This window comes from Onychostruthus taczanowskii, unplaced genomic scaffold (assembly GCF_017590055.1).
Source record: "Onychostruthus taczanowskii isolate IOZ18803 unplaced genomic scaffold, ASM1759005v1 scaffold75, whole genome shotgun sequence".
NCBI classification, from domain to species: Eukaryota; Metazoa; Chordata; class Aves; order Passeriformes; family Passeridae; genus Onychostruthus; species Onychostruthus taczanowskii.
The window spans coordinates 937,768-953,852 of record NW_024505339.1 but is presented as its reverse complement, the minus strand read 5'-3'; the positions used below and the strand labels follow the sequence as shown (position 1 = coordinate 953,852).

At 43.8% G+C, this 16,085-nt stretch overlaps 1 protein-coding gene across 1 annotated transcript in view; it reads right to left on the bottom strand.

The window, feature by feature from the left end:
• BLMH (bleomycin hydrolase) overlaps window positions 1–16,085 on the bottom strand; it is a 16,289-nt gene continuing 204 nt past the window's right edge. The window contains exons 2-12 of the mRNA XM_041423076.1: window positions 15,646–15,843; window positions 15,178–15,287; window positions 14,381–14,522; window positions 13,066–13,154; window positions 11,216–11,308; window positions 7,570–7,725; window positions 6,898–7,056; window positions 6,733–6,800; window positions 6,238–6,355; window positions 4,500–4,569; window positions 1–982 (exon numbers count right to left, since the gene is read on the bottom strand). Of these exons, the coding sequence (XP_041279010.1) occupies window positions 831–982; window positions 4,500–4,569; window positions 6,238–6,355; window positions 6,733–6,800; window positions 6,898–7,056; window positions 7,570–7,725; window positions 11,216–11,308; window positions 13,066–13,154; window positions 14,381–14,522; window positions 15,178–15,287; window positions 15,646–15,843 (1,355 nt within the window). The 3' untranslated portion in view covers window positions 1–830. The remainder of the gene's footprint in view (window positions 983–4,499; window positions 4,570–6,237; window positions 6,356–6,732; window positions 6,801–6,897; window positions 7,057–7,569; window positions 7,726–11,215; window positions 11,309–13,065; window positions 13,155–14,380; window positions 14,523–15,177; window positions 15,288–15,645; window positions 15,844–16,085) is intronic.

Below are 16,085 nucleotides of genomic sequence, written 5' to 3'. Positions count from 1 at the left end.
TCACTTTACAAAGTGTTTATTCAAAAGCTTCATAGCACCATCTTGTTTTTTAAAACAACCAAATAAAATGCAGCAATTAAAACGTTGGTTTTTCTGTTGAGCATGACACTAACTCCACCTGTGAACATATTTATGGTTGTTCTTGCTAAAATAACTGAAAAATAGCGCTCCTGTGCACACAGACATAGCACTGGCCCCTGGGGGGGCTATCCAGCCCCAGCTCAATAATGGAAGAATAAAACCAAGTGGAACTGGATACCTCAAGGAAACCATTCCCCTTCCCCAATTCTGCTGGAAGAGAAAATTTTCTAAAGGTCATTTTTAGCAGTTTCAATTCATACATCCCCTCCAAAACTTGAGCAAAACCAAAACTGTAAATATATAAATTTTTTTGGGGGAAGTTCTTTTATAGAACAAGCCAGACCATAATTGGTTAATTATCTCAGTATGTTTGCTCTAACAATCACCTAACTGTTAATTCTAAAGGGCCTTCAATGCCCATTTTTTCTAGGGAAAACATCAGTCAAGATAATTTTACTACATTACTACGCTGATTCGCATTAAAAATTTAAGGTAAAATCAAACTGCCATTGACAGCACTTATCATCTGCTTTCATTTTGAGGTTTTTTTCCTTTTCCCTTTTGAGTTTTGGAGCAGCCTGTCTGAGAGCTGGCACCAGTGAAGCGCTATTTCCCAAGGATCCTTAACTTACATTTCAGGAATAGGGACCAGGCCGAGGGCTCGGTCTCGTTTGGCTATGGCTTCCAACTGCTGGAATTCTCTATTGCAGCTACTTCTGATGGCCACGGGGAGGCAAATGCTCCGTGCTTCACTTGGCCAAAGCCCCCATGGGGTCCCAGGCTGGCAGCACGACGGGCTCCTGCTGCATCACGGCCAGGATCTCCTCGGGCACGTGCTTCTTGTCCACCACCACCTCGTAGACGTACTCGGAGAACCAGTCGTCGGTCATGATCAGGTAACCTGGGGGGAAAACAGCATCACAGCACAGAGGCACTGCAGGAAAGCAGCCACAGAGAGGCCTCACCTATGAGTGATGGATTAAACAGGGCCTGGTCATGCTGGTTATCTCTCAAAACACAGCAAAAAATATCTCGAGGAAGTTAACATACAGGATGTACTCTCTGTGCACTGAAAGGTCAGGCAAGAAGCCCACCAGGAAAAACAAGAGCCAGAACGTCCATGATTTATGTTTGCTCTGTTAAAATGGGCATTGAGAATATTCAAGGAAATTACAAAGCCTTTAAGACAAAATATAACATTATTTGAATCTATTTGAGGCTTTAGAATTTTTCAGGTGAATATCAACCTGTTCTAAGAAAACTTTCTTTGTTTAGTTTTTGCAGTGAGGCAGCCACTGCTTTCCTCAAAGCCAATTAAATCACACTTAGGCTGCAGCAAATCCTAATTGTCTCCCTTAATGTGAAAATGACAGTGAACATCCCTTAAACTGGGAGTGAAGGAAGCCACTTTAGAGGTTTTAAGCAGAGAGCTACCACTGGAAACGAGGTATTCCAGGTGAAATGGGAGTAAGAGTGGCTATGAGAAAGGAAGTATTTAGGAGGGAGATGAGAAGGCTTTATGTAATAAAGTTCCTCGTGTCCTTATATTGTATCATCACACAATCAAATGAAACAAGAAAATGCCAAGGAATATGGACAATAAATGCATCTATCTCCACCATCTTGTTTCTAAAGCAAGAGATCAGATAATCCCATAAATTAAAACCCCTATCAACTGTAACCCGAGCTAGAAGCCATTTTGGAAACACTGCCAAAGGGAGCTGCCTTGATTATCCTCTCTTCAGGATATGAGTTCTTGGGACACACAAAAACCTCTCACTCCCAAGAGCCAACAAGTAATTGCACCCTGAGAGGATTAATGAACTCTGCCTCTGACATCCTGTCCCGGGGAGCTGATTGGGATCGCGGCGTCTGAGCGGGAGGAAGCGCCGAGCACGACTCCAGAACATGCAAATAGCTCGGGTTTGGAGAGGCCAGGGCAGGGCAGAGCCACACACATCCCACACACACCTGGGAAGCCCCTCAAAGTCCCAAAAAGTGCTGTAACTCCTGCCTGGGGAGAGCAAACAGTGCCTCCTGTCCCAGGGCACTTTTGGGATGAGAGATGCACAGACAGACACAGGGTGCCTACAGTTAAATCCTTGAAATGCCTTCCTGCAGGAGAGCAACAGCCAAGACATGAAAAACCCAAAGGGAGCTGATTTCTAGCTGGAGATGCATCCTAAAAAAGCTCCTTTCTTGCCAAAACAAGCAGATGGACCCCTCTCCACAGTGTGATTTAGTACTCCCCTCTTCCTTGCTTTCAAAAAAAGATATCCGATGGGATAAGCCGGGTTCAAAGTTAGGTAATAACGTCCTGTGTGTCTGCAGAACAAAAGACTACTCAGAATAATTAAATTTGCCTGTGTGGCTGAAAAAGAGCCAACGAAACAGAAAGGAAATATTTGATTGGGAAGTGACTTTTTTACCTCAGAAAACAAGCAATGTTTGTCAGCAGCTGTGCTCATTCCTCGAGTTAAAACACACAGGGTTCCAGAAACACTGAGACAACAGATATCAATGTAATTACTAAATATTTAGGAGAGGCAAAGCTGGGCTGGTTCACAGGGGTTCCCTTTCTCCAGGAGAAGCCACAAGATTTCAGTTCTGCCCACTCTGGAGTGTGAACATAAAACTGACTCCATCCCATAATTCCCAAACCAGGAGTCCCAATCTTCCCAGTCTTGCATTCCTCTCAGGGGAAACAGGTGGCACCTGGCACCCTGGAAAAACAGGGAACCCCACATGAAAAAAACCTGCTCTTTCCTCACAAAAAGTAATTTCTTTGCTCATTGTTTGATGGCTCAAGTGCAGTCCCTGGAGTTCTGTTGCAGGCTGGACCCTTGGTCACCCTGTCCAAGAAATCCTGGGAGCTGGGGCTCACTCCTATCCCCACACCCAGCTGGGATGTGCCAAGTTTAGCTTCATCCTTGGCTGGCTCTGCACTGATGTGGACTCTGGTTTCTTGTCCTGGACTTAACCAAGCACAGCTTCCCAACTCCTTAACAAGACAGATAAGATAAAAATCTTAACTCTTATCACAGTGAGACAGACTCAGTGGCACTGCAAGACAGCTCAGGCAAACTCTGAGTCCTCACCCTCCTACACAGCTACTACTGGACACTGCAGAGTGGAAAAGCAGGGCAGGAAGGAGAAGAAACCCCACCAAGTTGAGTCACAGTCCCTGAAGGGATTTAAATGATGTGTGGACATTTGGGGACCATGGTGCAGTGGGGACTTGGCAGTGCTGGGTGAACAGCTGGACTCTTTTAGACCTTAAAAGGGTTTTAGCATCCTAAATTGTTCTGTGACCCTCAGTTACCTCTCCCAGAGTTTGGGAAGGAGCCCTGGAGGACATGTCCCATTGCCTTCTGCTCCAGAGCAGCTCATTTGGTCATACCCAAGAAAATCATTCAGGGATTCAGCTCCCTGAAAAAAACCCAGTCTGAAATAGAGGCAAGCTTCCCAATTCTGATGGGATTTCTTGTCTTTTCCAGGGAACTCCCAGAGCAAAACAAAGCACAGTCAGGGAGCAAGACTTTCCAGAGAGCAGGGTGTCCCCTGGTACAAGGCAGATAAGGGACAGTGACTCACCCTGCAAAGTCCACACAGATGCCACGGGGACAAGACAGGGCAGGGTTTGTTCAAGTCTCTCTGGGCTCCTGTTTTATTTCAAAGGAACAGCCAGCTCCTCTTACACAGCTCTGGACCTCACTCCTGAGAGGTGAGTGTGGATTTGGGTGCTGCAGCCCAGCAGGCACCACTTGTAGCAGTGTCAGGGTTCAGCTGCTGCCCTGTGCCATTGATGTTACCTCAGCATTGACTTGGCTTCTTTAATTAATCCAGCATCCCAAAGAACATTTCACTGCTGTCATATTGCTGAGCCTTGAAGGCTGAACATCAACAGTTTCATTGTTTTGTCAAGTTTGAAGATTTTTATTGGAGTACTTTGCTGTGAATGGATACAGTTAACTCAGAACAGAAACTACTGCACATAAATTAAGACACTTCCAAGAATATTCTACGTTTTCCTCTGAGTTGTTCATGTTATTGAAAAGCTTATAAATAAGACCACATCCTAAAACAGAGTTCTCCAAAAATAATCTATTCCCAGAAGAAAACCAAGACATCCTGGGAAAGTTCTGCCACACCAAATCTTACAAGCATAACATTTGGGATTAATGTGCAGCAGAAAAATGTGGCCAGCAGTGACTTATTCCTGGGGACATGGAATCTGGCGTGGCACACACACCACTGAGGCTGTGCCATGGCTGAGCCCACATGTGGCCTGTCTCACTCAGGAGATAATAAAAATCATGGAGTTCTCCTCCACTCCATGTAGGAAAAGCTGCCTGACTGTCCTTGCCACATCCTTATTTCCAAACATTCAGCTTTCTGCTCTCATGACTATAAATTACCTTTATTGCCACGGTCTTCACCCCAGGAGTTTTCCACTCTCCATTTTTCAAATGCATCTTCTTGCCCATCCTGTGCCAAAACAAGCCCATGACAGTCAGTGGTGAAGGAGAGGCCACACCTGAGCAGACAACCCCATCCAAATCCAGCACCAGGAACACACAGAGCTCCACTCCTCAGAGTCCCAAGGGTTTCTTGCTAATGGCTGGAGAAATGCCATTTTAGAAAATACTCATCTACCTACTTAGATAAAATGTGGTGAAGAAGAGAGTCTGCAATCAATATTGATTTCATCAGGCAGCCAAGTTAACTAAATTCTAGTTTGGACATAACTGACTCACAGAATTTAAGCTGGTGTCCCTGTTCCCCATCAGGGAGTGAGGGAAATTAAACACAGGATGAACAACTTGCCTGAACTGGGAATCGGAGGAAAGGAAGAAGGAACTGTCAGAATTCAGAAGAGCATTGGTAAGAGCAAGTGCAAGTCCTTGAAGAACCCAGCTGAAGGACACAGCTCCAAGTCTGGTGCTGTGCAATTAAAATATTTTAATACAAAAAACTAACCTGAAAAACACCCCATAAATTCATTTTTAATATTGAATGGAATATTGCTGTAATGCTTCTATTCTCCCTTGAAAAGAGAGAACAGTCCTTAAGATGGGACACTCGAGAACTTCCAGACCAAGGATGTCAACTCTGGATGCTCTCTGATTAAAACTGGGAAGAGCACATTGAGGTACAGCCTTTTAAACCAAAAGGTGCATTTAATCCACATCAATTTTTCATGTTGTAAAATTGTAATAGGATTTTTTTTTTTATCTTCAAAGCCTTTTTTAAAAAAAGTAAGTAAATCCAAAATATTACGTTTTACAACTCAGTTTCTCAAAGCACCTTCAGGTCAAGGTTTTTAAGTACCAACTACAAAGTTTTCCTTGTTTTTCAGTTAGATATTTACAGAAGTGTTTGTGCAATCTGATACACAATGAAAGTGTTAAGAACTCAGAATGCAGAAAACAGGAAAAAATTATATTGAGCTGTAAAAAGTAACTTGGAACATTTTTATGACTCAGCAATTCCATCTCAAGTCTCAAAACTCCACAGCTCAGGCAAACTTTTTCAGTGCTATGCAAGCTGTTATTTCTCAAGCCAAGGTCAAGCTGGACAGGAAGAGATCACTTCAAAGAAACTTTAATAATGACAGCTTCTGGAAATACAGGGAAACATCAACTTTGCAGATAACCCCGAGGTGTAAGTTTTTGTATGCTTCTTTTGACTTCCTTATGTGCTTTGTGATGGTGCCAGGAGCAGATCTGGCTGTGGATTCATCTCAGCCTGCTGTCTGCCACAGAGCTGTGCTGGACACCACTTCCCTTCCCTAATTAGAGGTCAGAGATCACATGCCAGGGAGCTGCAGGAGGTTAACCCTGCTGCAAAGTGCCTCCTGCCAGCATTTTAACAGGAGCTTCAGGCTCTAAACCAGACTGGGTTGGCCATGCAGTGGTTGTCCAATCCAAGTTTGTGGGTAAAAGAAAGGAAGTCCTTTGACATGTCTAAAATTCTTCCCTCGTTGTTAAATATTTATAGTTCTGAACACTCAGACACAAACACAAAGGGAATAAACAACCAGGCCTTGTGCACCAGGGGGTTGTGGCACACTGAGTGAGCCCAGGACACAAAGCAGCTCCCAGGATATTCCCACACATCCCTGCCAGCACCAGAACTCCAGGAGGGAGACTCTACCTTCTCAGTGACAGCTGTCAGGACCATGGCATGGGTCATCAGGGATTCCCCAAAGATCAGTCGTTCTGCTTTGTTCATGTTCTTGATGGAGACACCAAACACCAGCTCATGATTAAATCTAGCAGAAAGACACAAAAGCCCCATGAGAAAGGATGCAGGGGGAGTTCTAAGTCAGGGAATCAGGAGACTGCCCTGTGCCAGGAGCACAGGCATACGAGTTCAGCCAATTTTAATGTCAGAATAAATGCAAATCCTGAGCCCTTTAGGAATTTCTCTCACCATATATTAAATAAGTAAGAATATTTAAAAACTACTCATAGTGCATCTTTAAAGGATTCAGATTAAATTAACAAGTAAAAAAAATTTCTGCTGCTGAATTACTTAAATATACTCTTTTGGGGTATAAAATCCAAAGTATGTAGAAAGGACTAAAGGACTGTTCATGTCCGTTCACTGAGTATCCCAAATGACAGTCTGGTTTGATTCTCTACTCACATATTCAGGTCATTGATTCCCAGCTTGCCATAGAAGTGCTTTGCCACATCACAGCCAAACCACACAGCCTGCAAAGAGAAGGAAGGGTCATGTCTGGGCCAAATCCCAGGAGTTTTACACAGCACGGGCTGCACTGTGCCATCCACAAAGAGAAACCAAACCCACCTCGCCGTCCTTAATAGATGCTGCAGCCAATTTCTTCAGGACCTCCACAGGCTGGTTGTTGTAGAGAGTTTTCCTCCCTCCAGCCATGTTACCCAGGTACTCCACTGTGTAGAGCCTGTTGTAGGGATTCTGGGGTCGAGGATCGTTCACCAGACAAATCTGCCAAAAAACCAAGATGTCATAAAATAAGGTGCAACATAACTGAAATCCTTGAACATGGAATCTAGAAGGATTTCAGGGAATGGCTTTTGTCCCAGCCATTCCCAGCTGTCTGCCCCATTAGCAAACAAGCCACTTGGCTGAAATAAGAGGTTTCTTAAGGTTGTGTTTGTTGGGTTTTTTTTGCTTTGTTTCACAAGTTCACCTCGTAACTGTGGCACAGCAGCTCTGTGTGTTATTCCTTCTCTAATGTCTGCCTTATGACCTATTACAACTGATTAGATCATTGCATATTTTATCATTACAAAACCATCGTGGACTGCAACACAAGATCCCAGATAATTGAAGGGTAGAGCACAAACAGCACAACAGGCAGAATAAACACACTGACTTGGGCAAGCAGTGCCCATCCCAGGTGCTGCAGCTACAGGGGGGACAGACACTGGCAACAGCAGAAAATCAGTGGCTTAGCAGCAAAAAAGGAGGCCTTGGAAAGTTTTCAGCATCCCCAACCTTGTCCTCCATGTTGAAGTAAGGCTTCACATGCTCGTTGTAGAACTGCAGCGGGGTCATGGGGCCGTATTTGTGGTAGTTCTTCTCCTTATCCCGGAACTCCCAGCAGAAAGTCTCCGGAGGGCTGCCCAGGCAAGTGCTCACTATTCTGAATACCTGCCAGAGAAGCAAAGAGCTGTGAGCCTGCTGGAACATGCAGCTGTGCCTCTCCTGCCACAGCAATGCCACTGGAGCATGGATGCCTCCATGTGAGAAATGAGATCTTAATGGTTGCTTTTGAACACAGACACAAACACACATCAATCATCTGCATTCAGCCCCTGAAATCTTGGTGTTTCAGCAGTTCAAAACCAATCTGAAAGGCCTCAGAAAAATCAACAGAACTTCCTTATTCCACCCTCACACTGCATGTTGTCAGGCAAACCACCAGGCAAAACAGAAGCTTACTGATTCCAGGTTATCCTAGGAATGCAGCAGCCCAAAGCTAAAAACAGGTCACTTCCCAGCCTTGCTACAACATGTCATAAGTAATTCTGAAGGTCCTCCAACACTGCCAGAGAAACTTTATCAAATTGATTCTCTAAAGGCTTGGTCATTCAACATCACCTGTTCCACCAGGTGGTTTGCCCCATGCAGAGACAAACCAGACCTTTTAATGTGGGCATTTTACACCAGTGTGTCCCCTGTACTAATTTGTTTTTTATTGTAATGTTCATTTGGATTTCAAAGATGGGCCTTTGCTTCTTCTCAAAACCCCACAATAATCTCATCTCTTTTAATACATTTAACAACATGTGCTTAGGGCTGAGCTGGCAGGTTACTCAATTTAATTCCATCTCCCTGCCTGCTGCCTGTGACATCCTTTGCAGCTGGCAGCTATCTTTGGATTTTTAGCACAAAAAGTTGACCAGATTTCAAGTCATCAGTCTCCCTGTAAATCAGAACATAAAGCTGCACTTCAGAACCACTACTGTACTTTCTCACAGGGCTTATCAGAAAATGTGCCAACACTGGCACTGTAACCACACAAGTGTCTTTAAAGATACAGAGCAGGACCTGCCACAGCTACTCTGGGGACAGGGAATTTAATCACAGTTAAACAGGTTTGAATCTGTTTTATTTCAGCTGACACTGATGTTCAGCTCTGTCCATGCCCTGAGCACAAGTCTCTTCCTTGCAAGGAACCATCAGGTTATTTAAAAAGAAGAGGAGAGGGAGTCAAATCTCAGCTGCACCTTCTGCACTGGGATCCAGCTCCTGTGGTCTGTGCCAGCCTTCCCAGCCTGGCAGGCCTCACTCTTACACAGCAGAATAGACACAATACCTTTCCCAAAGCTGTTTAACTCTTTCTGGAGCTGATCCATAAGAACTGGCTGTATGTTCATGTGCTCTTTGTGCTGGCAGCAAAAGCAGTGCAATGCTCCTGCTAAATAAAGGTATTCTTGCTCTGAGCAATTTAAGAAAACAAGTGAAAAGATTAATTACAGGGTGAAACAAGGGTGTGGGCATAAGGCTTCTACTGCAGGAACTCACACATTTCTCAATAAATATGGTAAAGAGCAAATATAAACCCCTGAACTACTATAAATATTTAATTTTGCACAGACTGCACAAAAGGTACCATTTGCTGTGGCTACACCCACATTACCTCAGATAACCACAAGCACTGAGAGATGAGGCATGAACACAAAATAAGCAAGAAAAATGCAGAAAAGGAGAGCAGCAACCAAATGGGCTCCAGCCAGAGGAAGGAAAATGATGGAGACAGAAATCTCCAGTGAACAGAGGCACTGGAGCCTGGAATGGCCTCCCTCAATTGTTTTGCTACCACACCCAACATAGGCCCCCTCTTCATATCTCACAAGCTTCCTCTACAAATAAATAAAATAAGCATATTTAAACTAAAAGGTGACATACATTGCCCTAGTGACAACTAGAAGCAAGATAAGACAGAGTGGCTTGTGCTAAACCCCAAAACGAATGAGGAGGGGGAGAGGAGGACACTCCTGATAAGGAAGAGTCTCCAAAGAGAACAGCAGAGGATGAAAAATTCTATCAAATGAACTGCACTGATTTCAGCTTCTGACCCGCTGTGCACTGGTTTGATAAGAATGTTTATACAGTTCTGGAGTGAATATTTAATCCCATGTTCCACAACAATTGGCCCATTTCAGCTGAGTGTTGCTCCCAGCAGGAGCAAACCAAGATTTGCTATGCAAATAGAACCTCCCAAAACAAAACCAAGCTCTGCTTTGCCACACAAATACAGAGGCAACACCACTCATACACACCTAAACACATGCAAACCTCCTTCACCACTGCAGGAGAAAATGCCTTGTTAACCTCAGAGAATTAAGCACAACCATTTACAGAAGAGACAAACTGCAATCAGTTCAGAACCTTTCATCGGTTCCAGGATCTCTTGTCAGAGGGCAAGAAGCTCTAAATAAATGAGAAACATTTAGCAGTGAACTCTTTGTCCCTGCCCTAAGAATGACCATCTCTAGGAAGCTTTTGATGTTTGCTGCAGAATCCCCCAAGGGCCTTTGGACACACACTGCATGTAAATTACATTAATTCACCTTTGAACTAAGTGCAGATTGGCAACATTCTGGGGTAGCCTCAAAGCACAGCATTCTTAAGGCATGAACTTCACTACAGTTTTGATGAAACCCAAGGAACACAAATCAGTTTTCTTCTTTTACCCTAACCTTAAAATTAGATAAAAAGAAGCTACAGAATGTTACATGAAGTGCAAAGATGAATTTCCAAAACCCAAAACAACACATTAATATGGAACTAAAACTCTACAGAGATAGCCCAAGGTAGGTTCTGCCTAGGATGTTCAGTGGATTGCAGAAAAAGCTAACACACAACACCAAAACATTTGATTTCTTGGTTCATCTAAAGACATACATTTAACCACTGGGTCACCTGGCATTATATGTTTGAGAAATAATTTAAATACATTTTTAAAGTGCATGGACTCAATCACACTAAAACAGTCCCAAGTTTAAGTTCTTTTTGGCAGTTTAAGAACCAAGTATGAGCAGCACAGAATGAGATAAATGATGTGGGTTTGTGTGAGCAGGAGGAGGTTCAGGCACTGCAGACACACTAACAGTGATGGAGTCAGTTCACAGCCAAAACCACGCTGCAATTCTTTCCTCTGCTGCCCCCAGCACGAGCCCTCAGCTGGGCTCAGCCTTGTGCAGACACCTCCCTTTTGTGGTTCTTCTCTGCTCTCTTGTGGGGAATCCTTGCACAACACTTGTGCTACAAGATTTGCATTCAAAGCCATCAGAATGCAAATTTCAACCTTTCCTGTTATTTCTAAGAGCCTGACAGGCCATTCTTTTGATCTCTCAAGGGACAAAATGTTGCTTTTCCTACAGCAAGGGACAGATGGCTGTAAAATATCATCATTCTGAAACCTATGGATTCAAAATATTTGTCTGGAAGGATTAGAAAAACTCAAAATTAAGTAAGCAACAAACCACTGCAAAACAAATTCACTTGAACCAAAACCACTTCGTTAAGCAACAAGAGGCACTTGTTTAGGCTGATCCAACAGCTAAACAAAAGTAAGGAATCTCATCCATTCCAGCCCTGTGTGCCAAGATTCATGTCACACCAGTTTATTTACCTCTTCTATCATCATGTCCATGGCAGCACAAAGTTCTCCTTTGCTTCCTCCACTTTCCACCATATTTCTTAGCCTCAAACAGTATTCTCTCATCTGTTTAAAGAGAAAATCACTTTGTTATAAAGGGTGTGAAAGGTGTCACCTGATCATTTTCAGGACTTCCCATCTGCTTGTTTCAAGCACCTATTTTATTCTTCACAACATGTATGAAAATACCTTTCAGAAGTGTCATTAGAGATTAATTCATTACAAAATAACAAGATAATTGAATGCTGTTGAAGTAAAGTACAACCAAAAAATTAACAAATAGTCACAATTCAATTACCATTTCCAACCACTGATGTGAGGCTTGCAGCCATTAAGCTCTTAAAGCTTGATTTCCCTCAGTCCCATAAGTGATGCCACAACATCCACACACACCAGCACGCCTGTGACTCACAGAACACATTTTCTTCATACTGTCACATTTATTTTGCAATTCTAATGCATAATTGATCTCTTGGCTGATGAAAAGAAAGGGGCATTTCCCCACTGCATGCACAGCTGCAGTCAGAGCAGCACAAGCTTCCCATTAGTGTCACCATCCATAAGGGCAGGAACGGTGATGGGGCTCCCTCGGGACCAGCTGCTTTGCCATGCTCAGGATTAGAACAACATTAACAACATTTAAAGTGTCCAAGCTCATTCCACCACGTATTTTGCATTTTTTATGTGGATTTCAGCAGGCAGTTCTCCCTGAGGATGCAGCATATGAACTGGAAAAAATGTAGCAAACTGTAAAAAATGTTTTAATTGCCTTTTTCATCTAGCTACCTACACCAGCCTCTTCCCAGGCTAATTCATTTCTGCAGTTCAGGGAGTGAGTTAACACCTTCCTTCAGACAAAGCTGTGCACTTCTATACTGAAAGCTGATTTTTAACATGCAGTTCTTCATACTGTCACATTTATTTTGCAATTCTAATGCATAATTGATCTCTTGGCTGATGAAAAGAAAGGGGCATTTCCCCACTGCATGCACAGCTGCAGTCAGAGCAGCACAAGCTTCCCATTAGTGTCACCATCCATAAGGGCAGGAACGGTGATGGGGCTCCCTCGGGACCAGCTGCTTTGCCATGCTCAGGATTAGAACAACATTAACAACATTTAAAGTGTCCAAGCTCATTCCACCACGTATTTTGCATTTTTTATGTGGATTTCAGCAGGCAGTTCTCCCTGAGGATGCAGCATATGAACTGGAAAAAATGTAGCAAACTGTAAAAAATGTTTTAATTGCCTTTTTCATCTAGCTACCTACACCAGCCTCTTCCCAGGCTAATTCATTTCTGCAGTTCAGGGAGTGAGTTAACACCTTCCTTCAGACAAAGCTGTGCACTTCTATACTGAAAGCTGATTTTTAACAGGCAGTGTTTTTAAAATACTTTTTTTTTCCTCCATCTTTTTCACCACATTTGGCAGTCATTTCTAGAAACCTTGGCACACAGGAAGATGAGATACTGAAAGGGTGGGAAAGAGACACTTAGACACCATGTGCTGGTTTTGCACAAACATTTTAGCAGCCACATGTCAAGAAATCTTTGGAAATCTGAGGATTAAGAATAACTGCTACTAAAACCACAAAAGGTACTTTCAAACTACTGAAGCCTGACAATGGACATCTTCCATGATCTCACCTCCTTGCTCCATGTTTCAAGATTAACATCAGACTTTGCTGAGACTTTAGGCTGCTTGTAAATAAATTTAAGTTGCTGAGATGCACTTAACACTTTGGTCAGGAAGGATAAGGTGGTGAGGAACATTTGGAGCAGGTTCATTCTCCTCCCTTAAGTTTTATAATCCAAATCAATTTTACCTTATGATTCAAGATCTCATTCATCCTTCTGGTAGCCTCTGTGGTGTGAGACTCTGGGAAGTATTTCTTGGGGACCACACCATACTTCTCTAAATAAATAAAACTACAGGTTAACAATTGGCTTTTTCACACAATAGATGCTCCTACTGCTCATACCCATATGAGAGGTAAAGAGTTTGGGTTTGTGCAGAGATTATAACAGAAAGGCTCTTACTTAAAGGTTACAAGTACCCAAAGTTTACTTTTTAATTTGTGACTGAATCTTGACCTCTGATCTGCATTCCACAAGGATCCCAGAACATGGAATCCCTGGACTACTCAGTATTATTTAACTCAACACTTAAAAGTTCTGAATTAATTAGTGCTTTAGGAAGTCCTGTTCACCAGGAAAAAAAAAAATCTTGATTACTTTAAAATTAATCTCCTGAAATACTTTCTAAAGAACTGGGCCTCCTGTGAATCACTCCATGTAAATTATCTAAGGTTAAAACTGACTTCCCAGTCTCCTTTCCTCCTAAACATTTATAAAACACCAGCAGCAGCTCATGGCTTCCTACGTTGGAGTACCACTCACAGATCTCACCATGCAAGGCTCTGGATGTAACAGCAGCAGCCAAAATCTCTGCCCTGATTAAGTATTTATAGCAATGGGATGAGGAAAAAAGGAACCTCCAGGCTTCAAAGAAACAAATTCCTTTTGTGATTCTAAATCTGTATTATTGCCTTGTTGATTTACAAAGGTGTCTCATTGTTTCACAACACAAATGAGAGCAAGTGCTGGTGTAATTAAGTATCTCCAGCAGCGTAGGATCCTGTTCCTGCTGGAGCTTTGTAAGACCAGCAGTGCCACATTCCACATCAATTCCTTCTCACTGATCTTTACACCAACTTCAGGCTGCAATTCCAAGTAGTTGTGCTTTGTAAACACACCCAGGTCCAGCAGGGGCTTTTTCCTCACCATGTGCCCTAAAGACTGTACATGGCTATAAATAAATTATGTTGAATTGATGACTGGAGGAAAAGGGGATTGAATCCTTTCATTAAGCTAAAAGTCAGGGCTATCTAATTATTCGTTGATCATCTGAGCTTTTATCATCAACAGGGATATGCAAAAGTGATGCCAGACAAGATTTAAGCCCAATATTTATCATCTGGCCACAAAAAAGTCTTTAACTAAAAGAATACAGTGGTTAATGGCATCATGTGCCTCAGCCAATTCCCAGGTCTCAAGCTCAGTTTTTCATTCTATTCCATTCCCCATTTCTCAAAGCAGGCTGCAGTTGCAGCAGGGGCTCCTTGTGACCAGTTCTCTCACCAATAATGTTGACCAGCATATCCCACTGTCCACCATCATTCGTGGGGTTGGAGAGCAGGAACTGCACCAGTCTTCCTTCCACTGGCTCCTTTTTCTGAGCTGTCTCCACAAAGGCATTTAAAAAGTAGTAACAACGCTCAACCTGAAACACACAGATAAAAAAACCTCAACCCTTTCAAGTCTGATACATTATGCATTAATTAGTTGCTGAGTATTCAGTTTTTTGCAAGCACAGAATAGATGAAGCAACTTTCTGCTCATCCAATGAAGTCCTCATTTTCCCCTCCAGCATTCCAGGGGCCACCCTAGAAAATTCTTTGTTAGAGCAAATATTTAGGAGTGACTTCACAGAGAGCTTGATGATAGGGGAACAGGAAATGGGGAGCAGAAGTTATGCAATGAAGCCTGACCCAAACTAGCACTAGATTTGCTTCATTTCCCTTAGGGGTGAGAAGCAGGCACACAGCTCACGAGCACAACTGAAACCTCAGAGCTACAGTCATGTTTCCCCTGAACACCAAGTAACTTCTGAAATACACAGAACTCTTGGGAAAAAAAAAAAACAAAACAGAAAAACAAACAACTACTTCTACTACTCCAAAACATCAACATCTTGACAACTTTCTTCTCAAGCTGAAAGTCCCACTGTGCTTGACCACCTGCATTTAAAACACATGTTTAAGGAGCTTTTGAAGTTTCTTCTCATAATGCTAAAACAATGCAGGCTGAAAGAGGTTCTGTCCCAACACTAACACCTGATTGCATAAGCAATCCTACAACAACCTACATGACTGTACCTTATCCCAGAAAAAGAGATAGGACTGGCTGAACTCAAACTCTTCAATGTTGTATTTCTTCATGAAAGGAAGACGCATTGCGTTGAGGCAGGAAAAGATCCAGCATCTCCCTGAGAGATCAAAGGAACACGAATTAAACTGGAACACCTGTGCTCAGGAGCTGCACAACGATTTCTTTTACCACGAGATTCATGACACAGTTCCGCCTCGAGCCTTTGGCTGGGCTTCTGCAACACCAAAAAGCTCTGAAGGTGCTCTGAAATCTTTCATTGCAAGCCCATCTCCCAGTTACACCACGCAGAAGGGAAAAGAGGCAAACGCTGAAAGTCCAACGTGTGTTATTAACTCAGGGGGATGCTGCAGGAACTCGACTTTTCCCCAAAGCCCGGACAAAGGGCTCTGGAGCAGCAGCCGCTCCCAGGAGCACAATCAGCGTTAGGAGCCAGCCCCGGCCCCGACCGCCCTTACCGGAGTTCTTCTGGTTGGTGACGGGCTTGCCCTCGGCGGGCACGGCGTGCTGGAACACCTGCACCGTGTCCTGCACCACCTGCCGCTGCAGGCACACCTCCAGCGGGTCGTTGCATGTCGCCACGTTCTGGGCCAGCAGGAACTGCGGCTCGGCCCGCAGCCGCCGAGTGAAGGCGACGGCCTTCTCCGTGCTCAGCCCTGCGGGACAGCGGGGCACGGTCACCGCCGGGGCACGGTCACGGCCGGTAACACACACCCCCGGTGTAAGTAACGGTGAGGATCCCGTCATCCCTGCCCATAGCCCCGGTAAGGTCCCCGCGGTAATTCCCCCCCGCCCGATGTATTGCTGAGGTATCCTTGAGCCTCCCACCCCCCGGACTACATACCCGCGGTAAGGGCCGGTAACCCCCTCCCTACCCCGGGAATTTCCGTCCCCTGAC